The 20,642-nt window shown below is 36.1% G+C and overlaps 1 protein-coding gene across 9 annotated transcripts in view; it reads right to left on the bottom strand.

Annotated features, from left to right (window-relative positions):
* The window catches only part of FUT8 (fucosyltransferase 8), a 316,924-nt gene that overhangs the window by 152,266 nt on the left and 144,016 nt on the right, over positions 1–20,642 (bottom strand). For all 9 annotated transcript variants that reach the window (XM_032405330.1, XM_032405322.1, XM_032405324.1 and 6 more), the window contains one exon: positions 12,235–12,663. In XM_032405330.1, coding sequence (XP_032261221.1) covers positions 12,235–12,437 — 203 coding nt within the window. In that variant the 5' untranslated portion in view covers positions 12,438–12,663. The remainder of the gene's footprint in view (positions 1–12,234; positions 12,664–20,642) is intronic.

Here is a 20,642-nt window from a genome sequence, read left to right as displayed (position 1 = left end):
GTGTGGTCTCAGGACCCTCGGGGTCACAGAAAGACCGGGGGTGCCTGAGTGCAGCAGAGCTCCCAGGTATCGGAGCATGGAAGCCGGCTGCAGAGACGGAGCCGAGGAGTGGGCTCTCAGCTCGGGGTTGGCATAAACTGTGATCCGTGGCACAGTCGGGCCACCGCTCTTCCAGCAGGGACCCAACAAGTGGCAGATCCGGGGAGACTCCCCTTCCACCCTGGGAGGAGTGGCGCAGGAGCGCACCGCAGGGATCTGCTGGGATTGGAGACTCCACCTGGGGTCGTGTGCCAGAGATAGAAACGCTCGGTCACAGGCCGGATGAGCACAGAGTGCGGCCAGAGAGCGGGGAGACAGGAGTGACTGACTGTTTTTCTCTGGGGGCTCACTGAGGAGTCAGGCCCCGAGTTTTCAGCTCCTCCAGGGCGGAGACTGGGAGGCCGCCATTTTCACTCTCGGCCTCCAAAGCTGTAGGGAACGCTTGCAGGGAACAAAAGCTCCTGAGAGCAAACCCGAGCAGATTACTTAGCCCAGACTGGGCAAGGGCGGGGCAATTCTGCCTCCAGCAAAGACATTTGGGAACCACGGCAACAGGCCCCTCCCCCAGAAGATCAGCAAGAACAGCCAGCCAAGACCAAGTTTACCGATCAATAGAACGGCAGAAGTCCAGCGTTAGGGCAATACTGCACATAGAATTCATGGCTTTTTTACTATGATTCTTTAGTCTTTCAAAGTTAATTTTTTTTTTAACCTGTGTTTTTTTTTTTTAATTTTTCTTTTTCCCTTTTTCAACCAACATCTTATCAATCCCTTTTTTAAAAAACATTTTTATTTTTCATTTTTAGAGTCATATTCTATCCCTTCATAATAGTTACCCTTATTTTTGGCATATATATATAAGTTGTTCTCTCTTTAAAATTTTGAGATACAGTTTCTTCTAACAAAATATACCCTAAATATACCCTAAATCTCTAGTGTATGGCTTTGTTCTAGTCTCCTGCCTGATCACATTCTCTCCCTTTTTTTTCCTTTTTTTTTTTAAATCCTCTTCTTTCTCTTTTCAAACAACTTCTTATCAATTCCTTTTATAAAATTTTTTATACTTTTCATCTTTACAGTCATATTCCATCCCTTCATTGTATTAACCCTTATTTTTGTACATATATGTTTTTTTTCTTTAAAATTTTGGGAGGCATTTTCTTCTAACAGACCAAAATACACCCAAAATCTAGTGTGTGGCACTGATCTATGCACCAGCATGATCATATTTGATCATATTCTGTTTTTTTTTGTTTTGTTCTGTTTTTGTTTGTTTTTATCTTTCTCTTTTTTTTTTTTTTTTTTCTTTTTTCTTTCTTTCCCTTTCTTTTCCCCTGGTTTCAGGTCTTTTCTGATTTGTTTAGAGTATATTTTCTAGGGACGTTCTTACCCTGTTGGCATTTTGTTCTCTCATTCATCTATTCTCCTCTGGACAAAATGACAAGATGGAAAAAATCACCTCAACAAAAAGAACAAGAGGCAGTACCGACTGCCAGGGACCTACTCAATACAGACATTAGTAGAGTTCAGAATGATGATTTAAAGATACTAGCTGGGCTTGAAAAAAGCATGGAAGTTATTAGAGAAACCCTTTCTGGAGAAATAAAAGAACTAAAATCTAACCAAGTCAAAATCAAAAAGGCTATTAATGAGGTGCAATAAAAAATGGGGGTGCTAACTGCTAAGATAAATGAGGCAGAAGAGAGAATCAGTGATATAGAAGACCAAATGATGGAAAATAAAGAAGCTGAGAAAAAGAGAGATAAACAACTATTGGATCACGAGGGCAGAATCTGAGAGATAAGCGATACCATAAGACGAAACAACATTAGAATAATTGGGATCCCAGAAGAAGAAAGAGAGAGAGGGGCAGAAGGTATATTGGAGCAAATTATAGCAGAGAACTTCCCTAATCTGGGGAAGGAAACAGGCATCAAAATCCAGGAGGCACAAAGAACCCCTCTCAAAATCAATAAAAATAGGTCAACACCGCGACATCTAATAGTAAAACTTACGAGTCTCAGAGACAAAGAGAAAATCTTGAAAGCAGCTTGGGACAAGAGATATGTAACCTACAATGGTAGAAACATTAGATTGGCAACAGATCTACCCACAGAGACCTGGCAGGCCAGAAAGGACTGGCATGATATATTCAGAGCACTAAACGAGAAAAATATGCAGCCAAGAATACTATATCCAGCTAGGCTATCATTGAAAATAGAAGGAGAGATAAAAAGCTTCCAGGACAAACAAAAACTAAAGGAATTTGCAAACATGAAACCAGCCCTACAAGAAATCTTGAAAGGGGTCCTCTAAGCAAAGAGAGAGCCTAAAAGCAACACAGACCAGAAAGGAACACAGACAGTATACAGTAAAGTCACCTTACAGGCAATACAATGGCATTAAATTCATATCTTTCAATAGTTACCCTAAATGTAAATGGGCTAAATGCCCCAATCAAAAGACACAGGCTATCAGATTGGATAAAAAAAAATAAGACCAATCGATATGCTGTCTGCAAGAGACTCATTTTAGACCCAAAGACATCCCCAGACTGAAAGTGAGGGGGTGGAAAACCATTTACCATGCTAATGGACACCAAAAGAAAGCTGGGGTGGCAATCCTTAGATCAGACAAATTAGATTTTAAACCAAAGACTGTAATAAGAGATGAGGAAGGACACTATATCCTACTTAAAGGGTCTATCTAACAAGAAGATCTAACAACTGTAAATATCTATGCCCCTAACATGGGAGCAGCCAATTATATAAGGCAATTAATAACAAAAGCAAAGAAACACATCGACAACAATACAATAATAGTGGGGGACTTTAACACCCCCCTCACTGAAATGGACAGATCATCTAAGCAAAAGATCAACAAGGAAATAAAGACTTTAAATGACACACTGGACCAAATGGACTTCACAGATCTATTCAGAACATTCCACCCCAAAGCAATAGAATACACATTCTTCTCTAGTGCCCATGGACCATTCTCCAGAAAAGATCACATCCTAGGTCACAAATTGGGTCTCAACCGGTACCAAAAGATTGGGATCATTCCCTGCATATTTTCAGACCACAATGCTTTGAAACTAGAACTCAATCACAAGAGGAAAGTCAGAAAGAATTCAAATACATGGAGGCTAAAAAGCATCCTACTAAAGAATGAATGGGTCAACCAGGAAATTAAAGAAGAATTAAAAAAATTCATGGAAACAAATGAAAATGAAAACACAACTGTTCAAAATCTTTGGGATACAGGAAAGGCAGTCCTAAGAGGAAAGTATATAGCAATACAAGCCTTTCTCAAGAAACAAGAAAGGTCTCAAGTACACAACCTAACCCTACACCTAAAGGAGCTGGAGAAAGAACAGCAAATAAAGCCTAAACATAGCAGGAGAAAAGAAATAATAAAGATCAGAGGAGAAATCAATGAAACAGAAACCAAAAGAACAGTACAGCAGATCAACGAAACTAGGAGCTAGTTCTTTGAAAGAATTAACAAGATTGATCAACCCCTGGCCAGACTTATCAAAAAGAAGAGAGAAAGGACCCAAATCAACAAAATCATGAATGAAAGAGGAGAGATCACAACCAACACCAAAGAAATACAAACAATTATAAGAACATATTATGAGCAACTCTATGCCAGCAAATTAGATAACCTGGAAGAAATGGATGCATTCCTAGAGATGTATCAACTACCAAAACTGAACCAGGAAGAAATAGAAAACCTGAACAGACCTATAACCACTAAGGAAATTGAAGCAGTCATCAAAAATCTCCCAACAAACAAAAGCCCAGGGCCAGATGGCTTCCCAGGGGAATTCTACCAAACATTTAAAGAAGAATTAATACGTATTCTTCTGAAACTGTTCCAAAAAATAGAAATGGAAGGAAAACTTCCAAACTCGTTCTATGAGGCCACCATTACCTTGATCCCCAAACCAAAGACCCCATCAAAAAGGAGAATTACAGACCAATATCCTTGATGAACATGGATGCAAAAATTCTCACCAAAATACTAGCCAATAGGATCCAACAGTACATTAAAAGGATTATTCACCATGACCAAATGGGATTTAACCCTGGGCTGCAAGGTTGGTTCAACATCCGCAAATCAATCAACGAGATACAATACATTAACAAAAGAAAGAACAAGAATCATGTGATCCTCTCAATAGATGCAGAAAAAGCATTTGACAAAGTACAGCATCCATACTTGATCAAAACTCTTCAGAGTATAGGGATAGAGGGTACATACCTCAATATCATAAAAGCCATCTGTGAAAAACCTACAGCGAATATCATTCTCAATGGGGAAAAACTGAGAGCTTTCTCCCTAAGGTCAGGAACACGGCAGGATGTCCACTATCACCACTGCTATTCAACATAGTATTAGAAGTCCTAGCCACAGCAATCAGACAACAAAAAGAAATAAAAGGCATCCAAATTGGCAAAGAAGAAGTCAAACTCTCACTCTTTGCAGATGATATGATACTTTATGTGGAAAACCCAAAAGACTCCACCCCCAAACTGCTAGAACTCATACAGGAATTCAGTAAAGTGGCAGGATATAAAATCAATGCACAGAACTCAGTGGCATTCCTATACACCAACAACAAGACAGAAGAAAGAGAAATTAAGGAGTCGATCCCATTTACAATTGCACCAAAAACCATAAGATACCTAGGAATAAATCTAACCAAAGAGGCAAAGGATCTGTACTCAGAAAATTATAAAATACTCATGAAAGAAATTGAGGAAGACACAAAGAAATGGAAAAATGTTCCATGCTCATGGATTGGAAGAACAAATATTGTGAAGATGTCAATGCTACCTAGAGCAATCTACACATTCAATGCAATCCCCATCAAAATACCATCCACTTTTTTCAAAGAAATGGAACAAAGAATCCTAAAATTTGTATGGAACCAGAAAAGACCCCAAATAGCCAGAAGAATGTTGAAAAAGAAAAGCAAAGCTGGTGGCATCACAATTCCAGACTTCAAGCTGTATTACAAAGCTGTCATCATCAAGACAGTATGGTACTGGCACAAAAACAGACACATAGATCAGTGGAACAGAATAGAGAGCCCAGAAATGGACCCTCAACTCTATGGTCAACTAATATTTGACAAAGCAGGAAAGAATGTCCAATAGAAAAAAGACAGTCTCTTCAACAAATGGTGTTGGGAAAATTGGACAGCCACATGCAGAAGAATGAAACTGGACCATTTCCTTACACCACACACAAAAATAAAGACTCCAAATGGTTGAAAGACCTAAATGTGAGACAGGATTCCATCAAAATCCTAAAGGAGAACACAGGCAGCAACCTCTTCGACCTCAGCCACAGCAACTTCTTCCTAGAAACATCGCCAAAGGCAAGGGAAGCAAGGGCAAAATGAACTACTGGGACTTCATCAAGATAAAAAGTTTTTGCACAGCAAAAGAAACAGTCAGCAAAACCAAAACACAACCGACAGAATGGGAGAAGATATTTGCAAATGACATATCAGATAAAGGGCTATTATCTAAAATCTATAAAGAACTTCTTAAACTCAACACCCAAAGAACAAATGATCCAATTAAGAAATGGGCAGAAGACATGAACAGACATTTCTGCAAAGAAGACATCCAAATGGTCAACAGACACATGAAAAAGTGCTCAACATCGCTCGGCATCAGGGAAATCCAAATCAAAACCTCAATGAGATATCACCTCACACCAGTCAGAATGGCTAAAATTAACAAGTCAGAAAACGACAGATGTTGGCAGGGATGGGGAGAAAGGGAATGTTGGTGGGAATGCAAGCTGGTGCAGCCACTCTGGAAAACAGTATGGAGGTTCCTCAAAAAGTTGAAAATAGAGCTACCATATGATCCAGCAATTGCACTACTGGGTATTTACCCCAAAGATACAAATGTAGGGATCCGAAGGGGTATATGCACCCCGATGTTTACAGCAGCAATGTCCACAACAGCCAAACTGTGGAAAGAGCCAAGATATCCATCGACAGATGAATGGGTAAAGAAGAGGTGGTATATATATACAATGGAATATTATGCAGCCATCAAAAGGAATGAGATCTTGCCATTTGCAACAACGTGGATGGAACTGGAGGGTGTTATGCTGAGCAAAATAAGTCAATCAGAGAAAGACATGTATCATATGACCTCACTGATATGAGGAATTCTTAATCTCAGGAAACAAACTGAGGGTTGCTGGAGTGGGGGGTCGGGTGGGAGGGATGGGGTGGCTGCATGATAGACATTGGGGAGGGTATGTGCTATGGTGAGCGCTGTGAATTGTGCAAGACTGTTGAATCACAGATCTGTACCTCTGAAACAAATAATACAATATATGTTAAAAAAAAAAAAAAAAGAAGGTAGCAGGAGGGGAAGAATGAAGGGGGGGAAATCGGAGGGGGAGACGAACCATGAGAGACGATGGACTCTGAAAAACAAACTGAGGGTTCTAGAGGGGAGGGGGGTGGGAGGATGGGTTAGCCTGGTGATGGGTATTAAAGAGGGCACGTTCTGCATGGAGCACTGGGTGTTATACACAAACAATGCATCATGGAACACTAATCAAAAACTAATGATGTAATGTATGGTGATTAGCATAACAATAAAAAATTTTTTAAAATAGTTTAAGGCAATAAAACTAAAAAAAAACTAATGATGACTAGTTAGTATGGTGACTAACACAATAAAATAAATAAAATTTTAAAAAAAGATATTCTCACATAGGGAAGCAGTATTGTCCCTAAGGAAAAATTAGACACTCTTAATAGCATAAGGAATAAAGGATGCAGGGTTGCAAAAATAAAAGCCACATATATAAGGGAAGGTTATAGGTAGACGGCAGGTGCCCTATACATTCCAATCCATTCACTTGCTCTAGGAATATAAGTACACTCTCTACATGACAGATGAGCAGTTACAGAGAAGACAGCCTAGAGCAAATTTTCCAATCAACCAATAGGAACAAAGGCATCCCCCCCCCCACTTTCTAATACCAGTTTCTCAAATAGAAGAAGTAAAATATGACCTGTGAAACATTACATCAGTTTCCTTTCTACCTATGCCAGCGTTCCATGCTTCTGTTGCCTCAGTCAAATTTTTCCATCAGAAGAGTCATGCTTTGGCTCTAATCCATCTGGGAAAATTACTACGTAGCTCAGAAAAACAGATAAGCCATTAATTAATTATATATTCTTTGTGGTTTGTAAATTTAGCTAGCGTCTAAATTCCAGAAGAAATGTCTTTGGTTTTCCTGGACCAAACAACCAACCTTATTAATTGGTGACAAAGTTACGTTTGAATTTTTTAAAGTTGTACTCTCAAAAATAAATGAACCTAGAACAAAAAGGATTTAAGTTAAAAGGAACACTGCCAATTAAGTACTCTTTAGATTTTACAAGTTCTATCCAGTTCTGACATCTGGCCCACTTAAGGTTCACTGCTCAAGGGATTTCTGAACAAGTTTCAATAATTTTCTAGGTATTTTCTGCTAAATGTCAGCCCTGACTGAGAGGCAAAGTGGCAGATTCAAATTCCAAGAAGCAAAGATTCTGTGAACTGACAGTAACTTCACATTATTAAAGGTTGAGATAAAACAAACATGAAGCATGGAAAGGCACTCCGGTAGGGTGGCAGGCTGCGAAAGTGATTATCTCTAAGTTTTTAAAAGAAAGCCTACCACATGTTCACCTAATGTGCTGGCAATTAACAAGTAAGAAAGGGATGTCTGGGGAATACCAAATAAGAGCATACAGAAAACATGGGGAAATAAGCAGATGTACCTTGGTTCCCGAGCCAACAAATTCAACCATTAATTTAATCTAGGTGAGCATCACCTCATGTCTAGATTAATACTATGTTTCCTAGTTAATTTCAGTCCAGTGAGGCAATCCACCTGAAAATCTGTATCTTACTCAACCATTTTCAATGTGTCATTCCTCTGCTATAAGCCCAACTATAGCTCCCTATTACCTATCAACAAAGTCTAAACTAAACTCCAGCTGTCAGGACCACAATGATTTGACCTAAGTGATTACTTCTGGAGATGAGAATGGTGGGTTAAATATGGCTACAAATTCTATGCAGTTCTTCCCTCTCTTCCCTGAATACAGAGTGTCCCTTTCTCTTGCATATACTAATAAAATGTGGCAGAAGTGACACTGTGTGACTTTTGATACTTGGCCTCAAAAGGACCTGCAGTTTCTGCTCTTGCCCTCTTAGAACACTACTACATAAGAAACCTGGGCTATACTGCTGGAGAAGCCACATGGAAGGGAACCAAATGATGGTCCCAACTAATCATCAAACATGCGAGTGAAGTCATCTGGACTGTCTTACCACAATGCAGCAGCCACAAGAGTGACCCCAAACTAGAAAAACAACTCCACTGAGGACAATGCAAATTAAATAATCAAGAAAAAAAAAATTGTTTTAAGCCACAGAGTTTTTACTTTATCATATATGCATATATATTTAAAATTTTAAATCTAAACCCAATTTTTAAAAAGATGCAATCATAAGAAAACAAATTTTAGTAAGAAAACTCAATTTTTTTAAATAGGTAACAGGGGCACCTGGGTGGCTCAGCTGGTTAAGCATCTGCCTTCAGCTCAGGTCATGATCCTGGGGTCCTGGGATCTAGCCCTGCATTCTGCTCTGCAGGGAGTTAGTTTCTCTTTCTCCCTCTGCCCCTCCCCTTGCTCATGCTCATGCTCTCTCTCTCTCACTCTCTCTCAAATAAATAAAAAATAATAAAATAGGTAACAAATGTGAACAGATGCCTCACTAAAGAGTGGCAAATAAGCACATGAACAAGTATGTTCAACATCATTATTCATTATGGAAATGCAAATTGAAACTACAGTGAGATAATACTACATATCTGTTAAAACAGCTAAAATAAAAATAACTTACAATAGCAAATACTAGCAAGAGTGAGAGCAACTGGAACTCTCAAGCTTTGCTGGTGGGAATGCAAAATGATATACGAACACTGGAAAACCTTTGGGCAACTTCTTAAAAAAATTAAACATACACTAAAATGACCCAGCAATCCCACTCCTAGATATTTACCCAAGAGAAATAAAAACTTATGTTCATATAAAAACCTACAGAGCAAATGCTGTAACAGCTTTGTTGGTAATTGCCAAAAAACAGAAACAACCCTAACAACCTTCAAGGGTCAATGCGTTTAAAAAAAAAAAAAAAAAAAGACAACACTGTGATATGTCCATACTATGGAATACTACTCAGTATTAAAAAGGAATTAAAATAATACACAAAGAAAAAAACTACCAATCCACACAACAGCGTTAATGAGTCTCAAGTACATTATAAATGAAAAAAGCTGGACTCAAAAGGCTATATACTACATTATTCTATTTATATGATGTTTTAGAACACAATAAAATATAGGACAGAAAACAAATCAGTACCAGGGACAGAAGGTAAGGCTAGAATCTGACTACAAAAGGGCACAACAGAATTCTGGTGGGAGGCAGAATTCTTCCATAATTTGACTGTGGTGATAGTTACACGACTATAAGCATTTGCCAAAATTCATAGACCTACATGCTGAAAAAAATGAATTTTACTGTACAGAAATTATTCATCAATAAGTCAGAATTAAACAGACACAGACAGACACACACACATAGAACCTCCCAAATATTGTACTTAAACATCTGCATCCCCTAGAATAATGATTATTTTTCTAAATGTGCAGTACAATCAACAAAATTAGCAAATTCTAGCTGGTGGATTGGTTAATTGCTCTTAAAACTATTGTCCTAACTCTTAAACACTGTAATTTCAAGCCTCTTTCCAAATCCAATCCATATGCCTCATCCCAAAGAATTGACCTAGTTTTACAGACATATGAATTACTCCTTTTTAGTCTAGCTTACGAACACATTTTCTTCTGAGAAAAAGACATAGCAAATTGGGTACAAAATGTTAAAATGAGAGGGAAAAATCACCAATGTCAGTAACACCTCTACTTTTATGCTAGGGCCTCTAAAATGCAATCCTTTTGGCTGAAACACAAATGGCCCTACCCGTAAAGTTGATGGAAGGGCCTGAGGAGGTTTTCTTCCCTAATGAGGGAAAAGAATTACTTATTTATTTTCCTAAAATTATCTATCTATATATAAAAATGGACTCAGTCTGTTTTCAGATTGTATTTACAGTATTACAGCATGACATACTGTCTCAGCTCTTACAAGTTGTCTCTATATTTGAATGTAGTAGTTGAGAATTTAATTTCAACACAAAAGGATAAAAAGAATTGACTTAAGAGACCCAAAGATTATTCTGCAGAAGAAACAACTATTATTAAAGGCAAGCTTTCTTTTAAACAATAAAAACAAGACACTTGGCAGTCAGAAATAAGCCAAATGAAGTATCAGTATTGAAGTTGAAATGAGGAGAAAAATAATCAATTATTTATATGAGCCTAAATTGTTAAGAAGCAGAATCTTTACCAAGAAGCAATAATCCCAGGATGTAGAACAAGATTTTACTATAATCAAAGCATACTCCAAAATCAACTAGTGCAGCAGCTGCTCTTGGTGATCTCCTACATGAGACTTTTAGTTGAGATTTCTGAATCATTGACTTCTCTCTGGTTTCTCTTCACAGAGGCAATACACCTCATCACAGCCCAGGCTTTTGAGTCATACTGCCAGGATGCAAAGGAAGCTCCACCACTTGTGAAAGTATAACCTCAAGAAAAATTAAATTCTTTAATATTCCTTTGATTCCTCATCTGTAAAATGGTTATGAAAACAGTACCAGCATCTCATAAGGAAATTTATGAAATTCAATGAGATAATCCATGCAAAGCCCTTGGCGCATACCTGGCACATGATAAAACTCTCCATCAGTGATAGCTACTATTACCTCTAAATTAGCAATCTTTGAATCTCGTAACAAATCATCAAGTGAGACTCTACTTTCTCCATGATACTCCCAGGCTCCCACCCAAAAGGAAACAAAATGATATATAAATTCAAGAAGTTATCTGTCCACTTTCTAATCCCTGGTTACTTTATATTTTACCACATGGTACTACTACAAATGACAGGAATAATTTTTCCTTCATTGTGTAAAATTCTTAACACCTGGTGTTGTCCTCCATAGAACATAAAAGGGCCAAAAATAGTATAATGGTGAAGAAAAAAGTTGAGAGAAAAAAGTAAGTTCTAAAAGAGTGCAAGGGCAGTGGTGGCGGGGAGGTGAGGGAATGGGAGAACCAAAGAAGTCTTCTCTAAAGCCTTAGAGTATGTGACACTGCCAACTATATTCTTCCTTCACAGAATGCTCCTCAGCTTCCACAATCCAGCACTCTTCCTCTCTTCTTTCTCAAAAAGAAATGAACTCTGTGCTCTTTTTCTCTACACTACTTCCCTTAGGGTCAATTACCACCTCTAGAGTAATGACAACTCTTTATCTCAAATCTTCAAACTCTAGCTTGAGAAACAGCAAGCACTAAATAGATAATCACCTTCATATATAAAGCAGAGGAATTAGAATTTAGGAATTATTTGTTCCCTGAAAATATAAGATTTTATTTTTCCAAACAGTTGATGCCTTCTAACATATATGTCACATTTTTTAACAGACTAGAAGTAGCAACAGTAACAATTCCCTAGATTCCAGATCCAGTTGTTTTATTTAGCAATGAATTTTTGTTTCTTCATTTTAATAAGTTATAGACTCACTCAGCCTCTCAATTATTATAAATGTCTTTGTTATTGTCCATACAATAAAAATTTTAATATGCACTAATTTAAATCATACAAAGTTTGTTTTTAATGTTTAGTATCAAAATTATCAAAATGCTGAAGATAACTATAAATGAAATATAAAAGCAAATTAAATGGCATGGTTTTTCTATATTAAAATTCACATTTTAATATAGAAATTAATATGTATTAATATATAATATATAAAATAAGATTTGACACCCTGGAAAAATTCTCTATGTTAAATATATAGAGATATCATTGGTATAAGAAGTATCTCAATAAAATATTTAAGTTTTTGCAAAAATAGCAGTTTATAGAAATCATTAAGTATTTTTTAATAGTTGAATGAAGCCCTGCAACTATAAACAAAGTACAGTACTTCATCACTCTTCCTTCAATTTTTTAGAACCTACCGGAGAGATTCAGCCATTCGTCTCAAGTCTTCATTTTGCTGTTTTAAGCGTTCAAGCTTTGCCAGAATCTTGGACAGTTCTCGGCTAGAGTGATCAGGATGGTCATTATCTCGTACCAAGTGACCACCTATATAAAATAGCAAGGTCCCCCAGGCAAAAAGAATGAGCATAATCCAACGCCAGGAACCAGTCCATGGCCGCATTTTCAGATTTTCAACTCACTCCCCTGGCTTCCTGGAGCTCAAAGAAATGAAAACATCATAACTCTGTTTCTAGCTAGTGCAAAAGTAGTTGCCTTCTGTTGTTTCAACACATGATGCTTCAGACAAATTGGTGTCTCTGGTAGTCCTGTAGTGAATCTTTCAAAGAGATCCTCCTGGTGGTATGAGTAGGAAGCTTTATTGTCCTGTGCTTCATGGACTCTACATGCTGTGGAAAGAGTAAGAAATGTATTTAAATTATTTAGGATATGCAAAATACCATATGCTGATATTCATGGAGTTAAAGGAAACACACTGGTGTTGACTGGTCAACAGGCTGGCAAATAATCTAACAGCCTAATAATAAGTAAAAAGCAAAAGCTTTTACGTCTGCGTATTAAATCACTCATGTATACCAGGGCTCTACCAGATAAATTAATTAGCTCTAAACTTGAAAGTCCTCTAAGTGCCATCATCACTTTTCCTTCTTACATCATTGTGCAATAGATAATACATGGAGATCAAAAGACTGTATCTTTGAATAAGCAATCAAAACCAAACAAAATATATTCAACTACATATTTCGGCCCAATGTTTCCATTATCTCAACAGAAACATGTTCTCATTCCTATAAGATCTCGACTCCATCTCCCTCCATCTCACTGCTCAGCTGCCATTACACTACTTAGCTCTGCAAGTGACAGGCAAATTGTCACTGATAAATTCTAAAAGTGACATGCATATTAACTAAGCAAAGGTTATCACAGCCATTAAGCAGCTGGTAACCACTCCAAATATCACAAGCAAAGGTTTATATAGATTAGGCTAGATTTTCCCTTCCTTGAATTTATTAAAAAATACCAATAACTGCAATATAAGTCTCTATCAGTTATATAGTCACTGTGCATCTTAAGTTACACATGCACATGCTTTCTCAGGCTTGGCTGTGGGTTTCATTTGTCACTTCATCAGCAGGCTTAGAATACCCTTTAGAAGCAAAACAGCTTTTTCCCTAAGGAAAAAAATTGTAGGCGCAAAGATATAACTTTAACACCATTTGATAATTTCAGAGCTTTATAAGAGAAGTTGTATCTCTAGGCACAGAGTTCCTTGTAAAAAAGAGAAAAGACAAGAAATAGTTTCTATATTGAAGACTGAATGTGATGGGCACTTGAGCATTAATTAAGCAGTTATTAAAAACTAGACAGAAAAGTTGGAGAAAAGGCCTCAAAAATTAGCACAGAGCTGCTATTTTCCTACTTTTGAACCTCAAATCTCAGCTGTTTTTAAGTGGCCAAGTATTCAAAGAAAAGCAAATCTCTTCAAACAAGTGTTCTACTTCCTTCCTATCCCTACACTGTTTTCTTCATTGTTACCAGTTTACACTAGTTAAAACACACAATGAAAAGAACTGTACTGAGAATTGTTTGAAAACCAACTAAAAAAGCAATAATCCAAAAGAAAACTTGGCATTTTGTCTGTTGCTTTAATAACTATGCTTAAGCCTATTGAGAACATTCTTGTTAGTGACGCCACTGTTCATTCTTGTCTCCCTCAAAATCCTTTCCCAAAACCCTGTTCCTCTAATCTCAGGTACCCCCATCTATTCACTAAAACATAAGAATGATGAAGGACTACTCAACCTTTCAGGTCAAAGATCAGTCATAAGATGTCTACTTTTCATATGTGGAAAAAATGCAGATATTCAAGGCTTCCTGGTTAAAAAGTAAATTAAAAAAAAAATGAATCCACTCTGATGGTCTAAGGGATGGATTTAATTCAGTAAGTCAGCAAAAGAAGCTTAACTATTAACATTTGAGTTAATAATACTGTTTGTGACAACATATGCAACACTGTAAATTGCTGTTATAACATATGCCAACCTATAATATAGTCTAGTTAATTCCAAGCTATACCAATAAGATATGAATTGCAATATGAATCTTTTAGATGAGGAAAATAAGACAAAGTAAAGAGAAATTTTATTTATTTATTTGAGAGAGAGAGAGAGAGAGAGCACACACACGGGAGTGGAGGGTGGGAGGAGGAGGGAGAGGGAGAGAGAATCCCAAGCAGACTCAATGCTGAGCACAGACCCATGAAGGGCTTGATCTCAGGACCCTGAGATCATGACCTGAGCTGAAACCAAGAGCCGGACACTCAACCGACTAAGCCACCCAGGTGCCCCAAGGTTTTAAATTTTTTAATCTTTCCCTTCATAGCAAAAGTTAACTTAGAAAGATAACTGTGATGAAAAAAAAAAAAGAAAGATAACTGTGATAAACAAAAGTAAAGATAGCTTTCTAAACACGAATCATTTAAATAATAAAAAGATGTGCTGTAACAGTTTATTAAAATTACAACAAAAATTATAATACTCAAAGCCAGCAAAAGTATAATATAACTTAAACAGAAATAAAAGTCTACAGAATCATAAATTTTGTTACATAAAATACTTTAAATTCTCATAAACTACTATCAAAAATAACCAAAATATTAAATACCAAAATATTAAATTACTACATATTACATGAGTTGTAAAAATACATTAAAAATTATTGTAGGAGCAAAACATGGTCATTTTCTTAATTAATAGCATCAGCCTATTGTCTGAACCATGTCTGTCAAAATGTAAACTCCATGATTTTTATCCATTTTGTTCACTGATGTATCCCAAGTACTTAGAGCAGTGCTTGGCACTTAGTAGGTACTAATAACATTTTTTAATAAATAAATAAATAAGTGGATGAATGAGTGAAGGATGTCACACATGACATATGCTAGTATGACATATGACATAATTCATGCACATCAGCTTCAACTGCATTTTTGCCCCACTTACGAAAGCAAATCTGAATGTAGAAAGTAAGACAGTTCTATTATTATAAGGAAAATGGTTCAAAAATAGTCATCCATAAGCTTTAGGATTTACTATTGTCAACATATACCTTACAAGACACCCTCAAATAATTAAAATAAACTGGTCTAAAAGACCATAACATCTACTTATGGTACCTTTCAAACATGAGAAAATAATTTCTCTTTACTTTGTCTTATTTTCCTCATCTAAAAGATTCATATCTCAAAGACAATGGGGTGACTGAAGAAAATATGTACAGATCTTGATATGAAAGCCACTCAATTTGTGAAAGAATTTATTAGTGAAAATATTTCAAATTCATTAGTAAAAATATTTCAACATTAACTACAATGAGCTAATTTCTAACTAAAATTTATATAGTAGTGTTTGTTGAGATTTCTTCTAGGAGTGGGTTGTTTTCTTTTTAAGTATTTATAAATTCATTCCTGTTTGAGATTCACATACCACCTTTCACCTGCAGAATATATATGTACATATATATATGTATGTATATATATATACTGCAGAATATTATAAGGATTGAAATGTGTCAGGCTTCCTTCCACAAATTTATTTAATTAGTGAATACCACTTTTTTTTTTAAGGTAGTAGGTATTTAAATGATTTTTTTTTTTTGTATTTACAGAGATTCTTTGGGTTGTATTTGCTTAATGTCTCTGAAACAAAAAATATATGTAATTTTTCAAAGTAATTTCTTGAATCTGAAAGCTAAAGTATATAATCAGCAAAACAGAGCTTTAATAAAGTTACTGTGAGGCTTAAATGATGTTAATATATAATGTACTTACTATAATGCTTGGCACATAAGAGGTGCTCAATAAAAGGTAATAGTATTTTAATGGTGATAAGATATAGAGATTAAAAATATGGGTAGTAGAATAGGCAAAGCCTGGACTAGAATCTTCTTTCTACTACATCATAGCAAAGTAACCTTACTGAAGTTCAATTTCTTTATCTGTAAAATGGATATAATACATACTACCTCTCCCACAGAATACTAGAAAAAGCTTAGATAAAATAATCTATTGGAAGCAGTTAGCATATCACTAGCAAATTGTTATTATGCTACATATATTAATGCTGTTATGTTATTTTATAGATCCATTTATAATATTTTGTATAATTTATATACCACATATTATTATAGGCAGTTTCTAAAATGGCTGCCAATGATCCCTGTGTCCTGTACTCATGCCCTGTGTAATCTACTCCTCCTGAGTGTGGGCTGGACCTAGTGACTTGCTTTGTAAATAGAATACAGCAAAAGTGATATGATTTCACTTCTGAGATAAGTTTACAAAACACATATTTCTATCTTGCTCCCATTCTCTCCTCTTGTTACTCTGATACTGCCATATGAAAAGGCCCATGAGGAATGGAGCAGAATCTGCCAACAACCATGTGAGTAAGTTTGGAAATGGATTCTGCACCAGTCAAGCCTTGAATGTGACTGAAACTTGGTCCACATTTTGATTTCAGGCTCTTGAAAGACCATAGCCAGAAGATCTAGCTAAGCCATGCCCAGATTCTTGACCAACAGATAATTGTTTTAAATCACTTAGTCTTAGGGTGATTTGTTAGGTAACAATAATTAGTATACATGCCTACTTCCTACTGGGGCTGAGTGCCTCGTCTTCAGTTCATGTGTTATTCTTTCTGTCCCCAGCAAGTTGTACAAAGTCTAAGGCACAGAGCCGGCATTCAAGATACCAGACAGAATTTAATCTTAATCATGTTTTCTTATACATCCTGCTAACACATCTTACAAATACTATAAAAACTAAACTCAATTTAGAGCAAATAAGCAATTCAATAAATATTAGATTAATGCTATATTGGAAGTCTAAAGGCATTTTTATTAATGTTTGCTGACCAGAGTTCTACTTTTAACCACGACAGAATAACTGGTACTAGACTTGCCCTTAGATATAAACAACTAGAAAACTTAAATATTTAGAAAACCTGTTTTCAGAGATTGGACAATAGCCAGACAAGATTGTGATGTCTGGGATAAGGTTAACAATCAAAGGTTAAGTCCTATAATCACTCTAGCTTTCTGCCTAAAATTTACTGAACACCCACACAAAAGTGGAGAACCCAGGCAAAGCACAGCTGTCTTCCTGAAGTGATAAGTTAGAGACTGAAGTTTAAGAAGTTTAAGGGGGAGAGAATCTACAAGTCAGTATACTGAAGGGAAGGGAGCTGCCCAGAGAAAAGGATCCAAAAATGTGTATAGGATACTAAGCTCTGCATGCATAAGACTTTATGAGGCTGGCAAAGAACAATTATCAAGAAAAGATAAATTAAATACTAGGTAACTGAAAAGTGAGTATCTCTCAGAGATTCTATAAAGGGGAAAACCTATGAGTTCCAACCAAAAACAATGAAACAATGCCACATAGAAAACCTGGTGCATTCAGTACGAAGCCAAGAAATAAAACATCTTAGAAGTTAGAAGTTAGGGTTTATGTGTGTGTATATATATATACACACACACACACACACAATGGAATATTACACAGCCATCAAATATTGAAATCTTGCCATTTGCAACAATGTGGATGGAACTAGAGAGTATTATGCTAAGAGAAATAAGTCAATCAGAGAAAGACAATTATCATATGTTCTCACTGATATGCACAATTTAAGAAACAAGGCAGAGGACTATAGGGGAAAAGAGGAAAAAAATGAAACAAGACAAAACCAGAGAGGGAGACAAGCCATAAGAGACTCTTAATCTTAGGAAACAAACTGAGGGTTGCTGGAGGGGTTGGGGGTGGGGAGATGGGGTGGCTGGGTGATGGAGATTGGGGAAGGTATGTGTTGTGGTGAGTGTTGTGTGTTGTGTAAGACTGATGAATCACAGACCTGTACCCCTGAAACAAATAATAGATTATATATTAATAATTTTAAAAAATAAAATAAATTAATCAAGAAAAAAAAGAAGTTAGGGTTAAGTAAGCCCTAGGTCAGGGATCAGAAAATTTTCTCTAGAGAGCAGGATAATAAATACCATAAGCTATGTGAGACACATACAGCCTCTATCACATATTTTTTGTTTTTATTTTTGTTTCTTTACAGCCCTTTAAAAATGTAAAATCCATTCTTAGCTCAAAAGCTATATAAAAATAGGCTATAGATAGCTCATAAGCCAGAGTTTAATGACTCTAGCCATAGAATTAAGAAAAGGCTTACAAAAGCTATAACAAAACTTAAAAACAAGCTACAAAAGGATCAAGGTGATCTAAAAGTAAACTAAATGCCTATCAAAACAAAACTCAACATTCTTTCAAGAAAGACAACAAAATAAACATCACACTCTCCAACAACCAATCAAAAATTACAAAGAACATTGAGAGAGATTATCTTGTGATGCAGCCATCCAAAGACATGGAAAGGGTTAGTAAGGATGGACTAGAATATTGAGCAATCTTAGCACTCCAGGCCCCACACTAAGAATGAGGTAAGAGCATTCCACTACTCCAAAAATTTTAAGTCTCTGACTCAGCGAAGGTAACAACTACAAAAACAACAACAAAACAAACCCAACTTAATCACTGACTGGAATGACTCACTCCCCATCCATACATAAACAAACAGCCTCAAAAGGAAAAATACCTATTTCCGGGCATAAATACTATTGACCTCAGTCTTTACAGCTCTGTACTTGTGTCTGGCATGCAACAAAAAATCATGAGACACATAAAAAAAGCAAGATATAACAAACCATTTTCAAGAGATAAAGCAAACACCAGAACCAGACCCATAAAGGAACTAGATGTTAGAACTATCAGACAGAAAATTCAGAATAATTATAACTAATATATTAAAAAATCTAAGGTAAGTATGGACAACATATATGAATAGATGGAGGATTCAGCAGATAAAATACCAAATTAACAAAAAGAAAATATCAGAGGACCTTCAACAGGCTTATCAGAAAACTGGACAAAAGTTAAAATTAATCAGCAAACATGACAAGAGGTCGTTAGATATCATCCAAAATAAAACCCAAAGAAGAAAAAAAGAAGAAATTTAAAATCTGTGGGAGCATTGATTATCAAATGATCTAACACATATGTAACTGGAGTTACAGAAAAAGAGGAGAGATAATGACGCAAAAAATATATTTTCTAAAATCAATGAATGATAAAACACAAATCCAAGAAATGCAGAGAACTGCTAGAAGGATAAATTTAAAATGTAGACAAAGCTGCTGAAAACAAAGATAGAAAATCTTACAGGTAGCTGGGGGAAAAACTACATACAAGTAAACAAAGAATGAGAACACATTTCTTATCAGAAACAATGTTAGCCAGAAGACAATGAAGCAACAACTTTTTGGGTGGGGGGGACGGGAGTGGGGAGAACGTCAACTTATAACCAGTGAAAATATCTTTCAAAAATAGTTTCCAGGAAAAAAAAAAGGGCTGAAAAATGGTCTGTGCCAGCAAAACTGCACTACAAAAAAAAGTTAAATAAAATCCTTCAAGCTGAAGTATGATACTACATAGAAATTTGGATCTACACAAAGAAACGGCACCAGAAATGGTAAAAATCTAAAGAAAATAAAGACATATTTTCCCTTAACTTAATAATGTCTAACTCAAAAATAGCAATGATGTATCACTAGGTTTATATATCTGTAGAATATCTGATGACAAAACACAAAAGGAGAGGAGGGAGGAAATGGAAGAACACTGTCATAAAGTTCTCACTGCACATTAGACTGGTAACTTAAAAATGTAAATTGTAAGCCCTAGAGCTGCCCTGTCTGCTTCAATAGTCACTAGCCACATGCAACTACTTAAACTAGAATTAACATTAAAAATTTATCCTCAGTCACAGTAGCCACATTTCAAATGTTCAATAGCCACTTTTGCCTATGGCTACCATTATGAATGGTGCAGATATAGAACATTTCCATCAACTCATTAAGTGTCAGCCAACATTTCCCCAGAGCAACACATAATTTAGAAAATAAAAATAAGTATAAAAAATCCAATAGTGGAGATAAAATAGGACAAAAATGAAATTGTAATTCAAAATACAAAACAGAAAGGATGAACAAAAGATATCTGATATAAATGACTACTCTGGGATTTCTGAGAGGAGAGAATTTAGTATCTTGAGAAGACGGGAAAATTTCACAGCTGCGGTAGAGAAGGGAGCACATTTGAGAGATGGCATGAGTAGTTTACCTTCTAAATAAGTTACTTCACTCAGTGTAGCCATTTACACATTATTTATTTTAAAATATATAGCATGGTTCTAATCAACATTTGAAATGGAGAACAAGTGGAACAAATTTACCATGTACTTTACCT

Source organism: Phoca vitulina, unplaced genomic scaffold (genome assembly GCF_004348235.1).
Source record: "Phoca vitulina isolate PV1807 unplaced genomic scaffold, GSC_HSeal_1.0 scaffold7, whole genome shotgun sequence".
NCBI classification, from domain to species: Eukaryota; Metazoa; Chordata; class Mammalia; order Carnivora; family Phocidae; genus Phoca; species Phoca vitulina.
The sequence above is the reverse complement of the archived record's forward strand: the minus strand, read 5'-3'. Positions and strand labels throughout refer to the sequence as shown.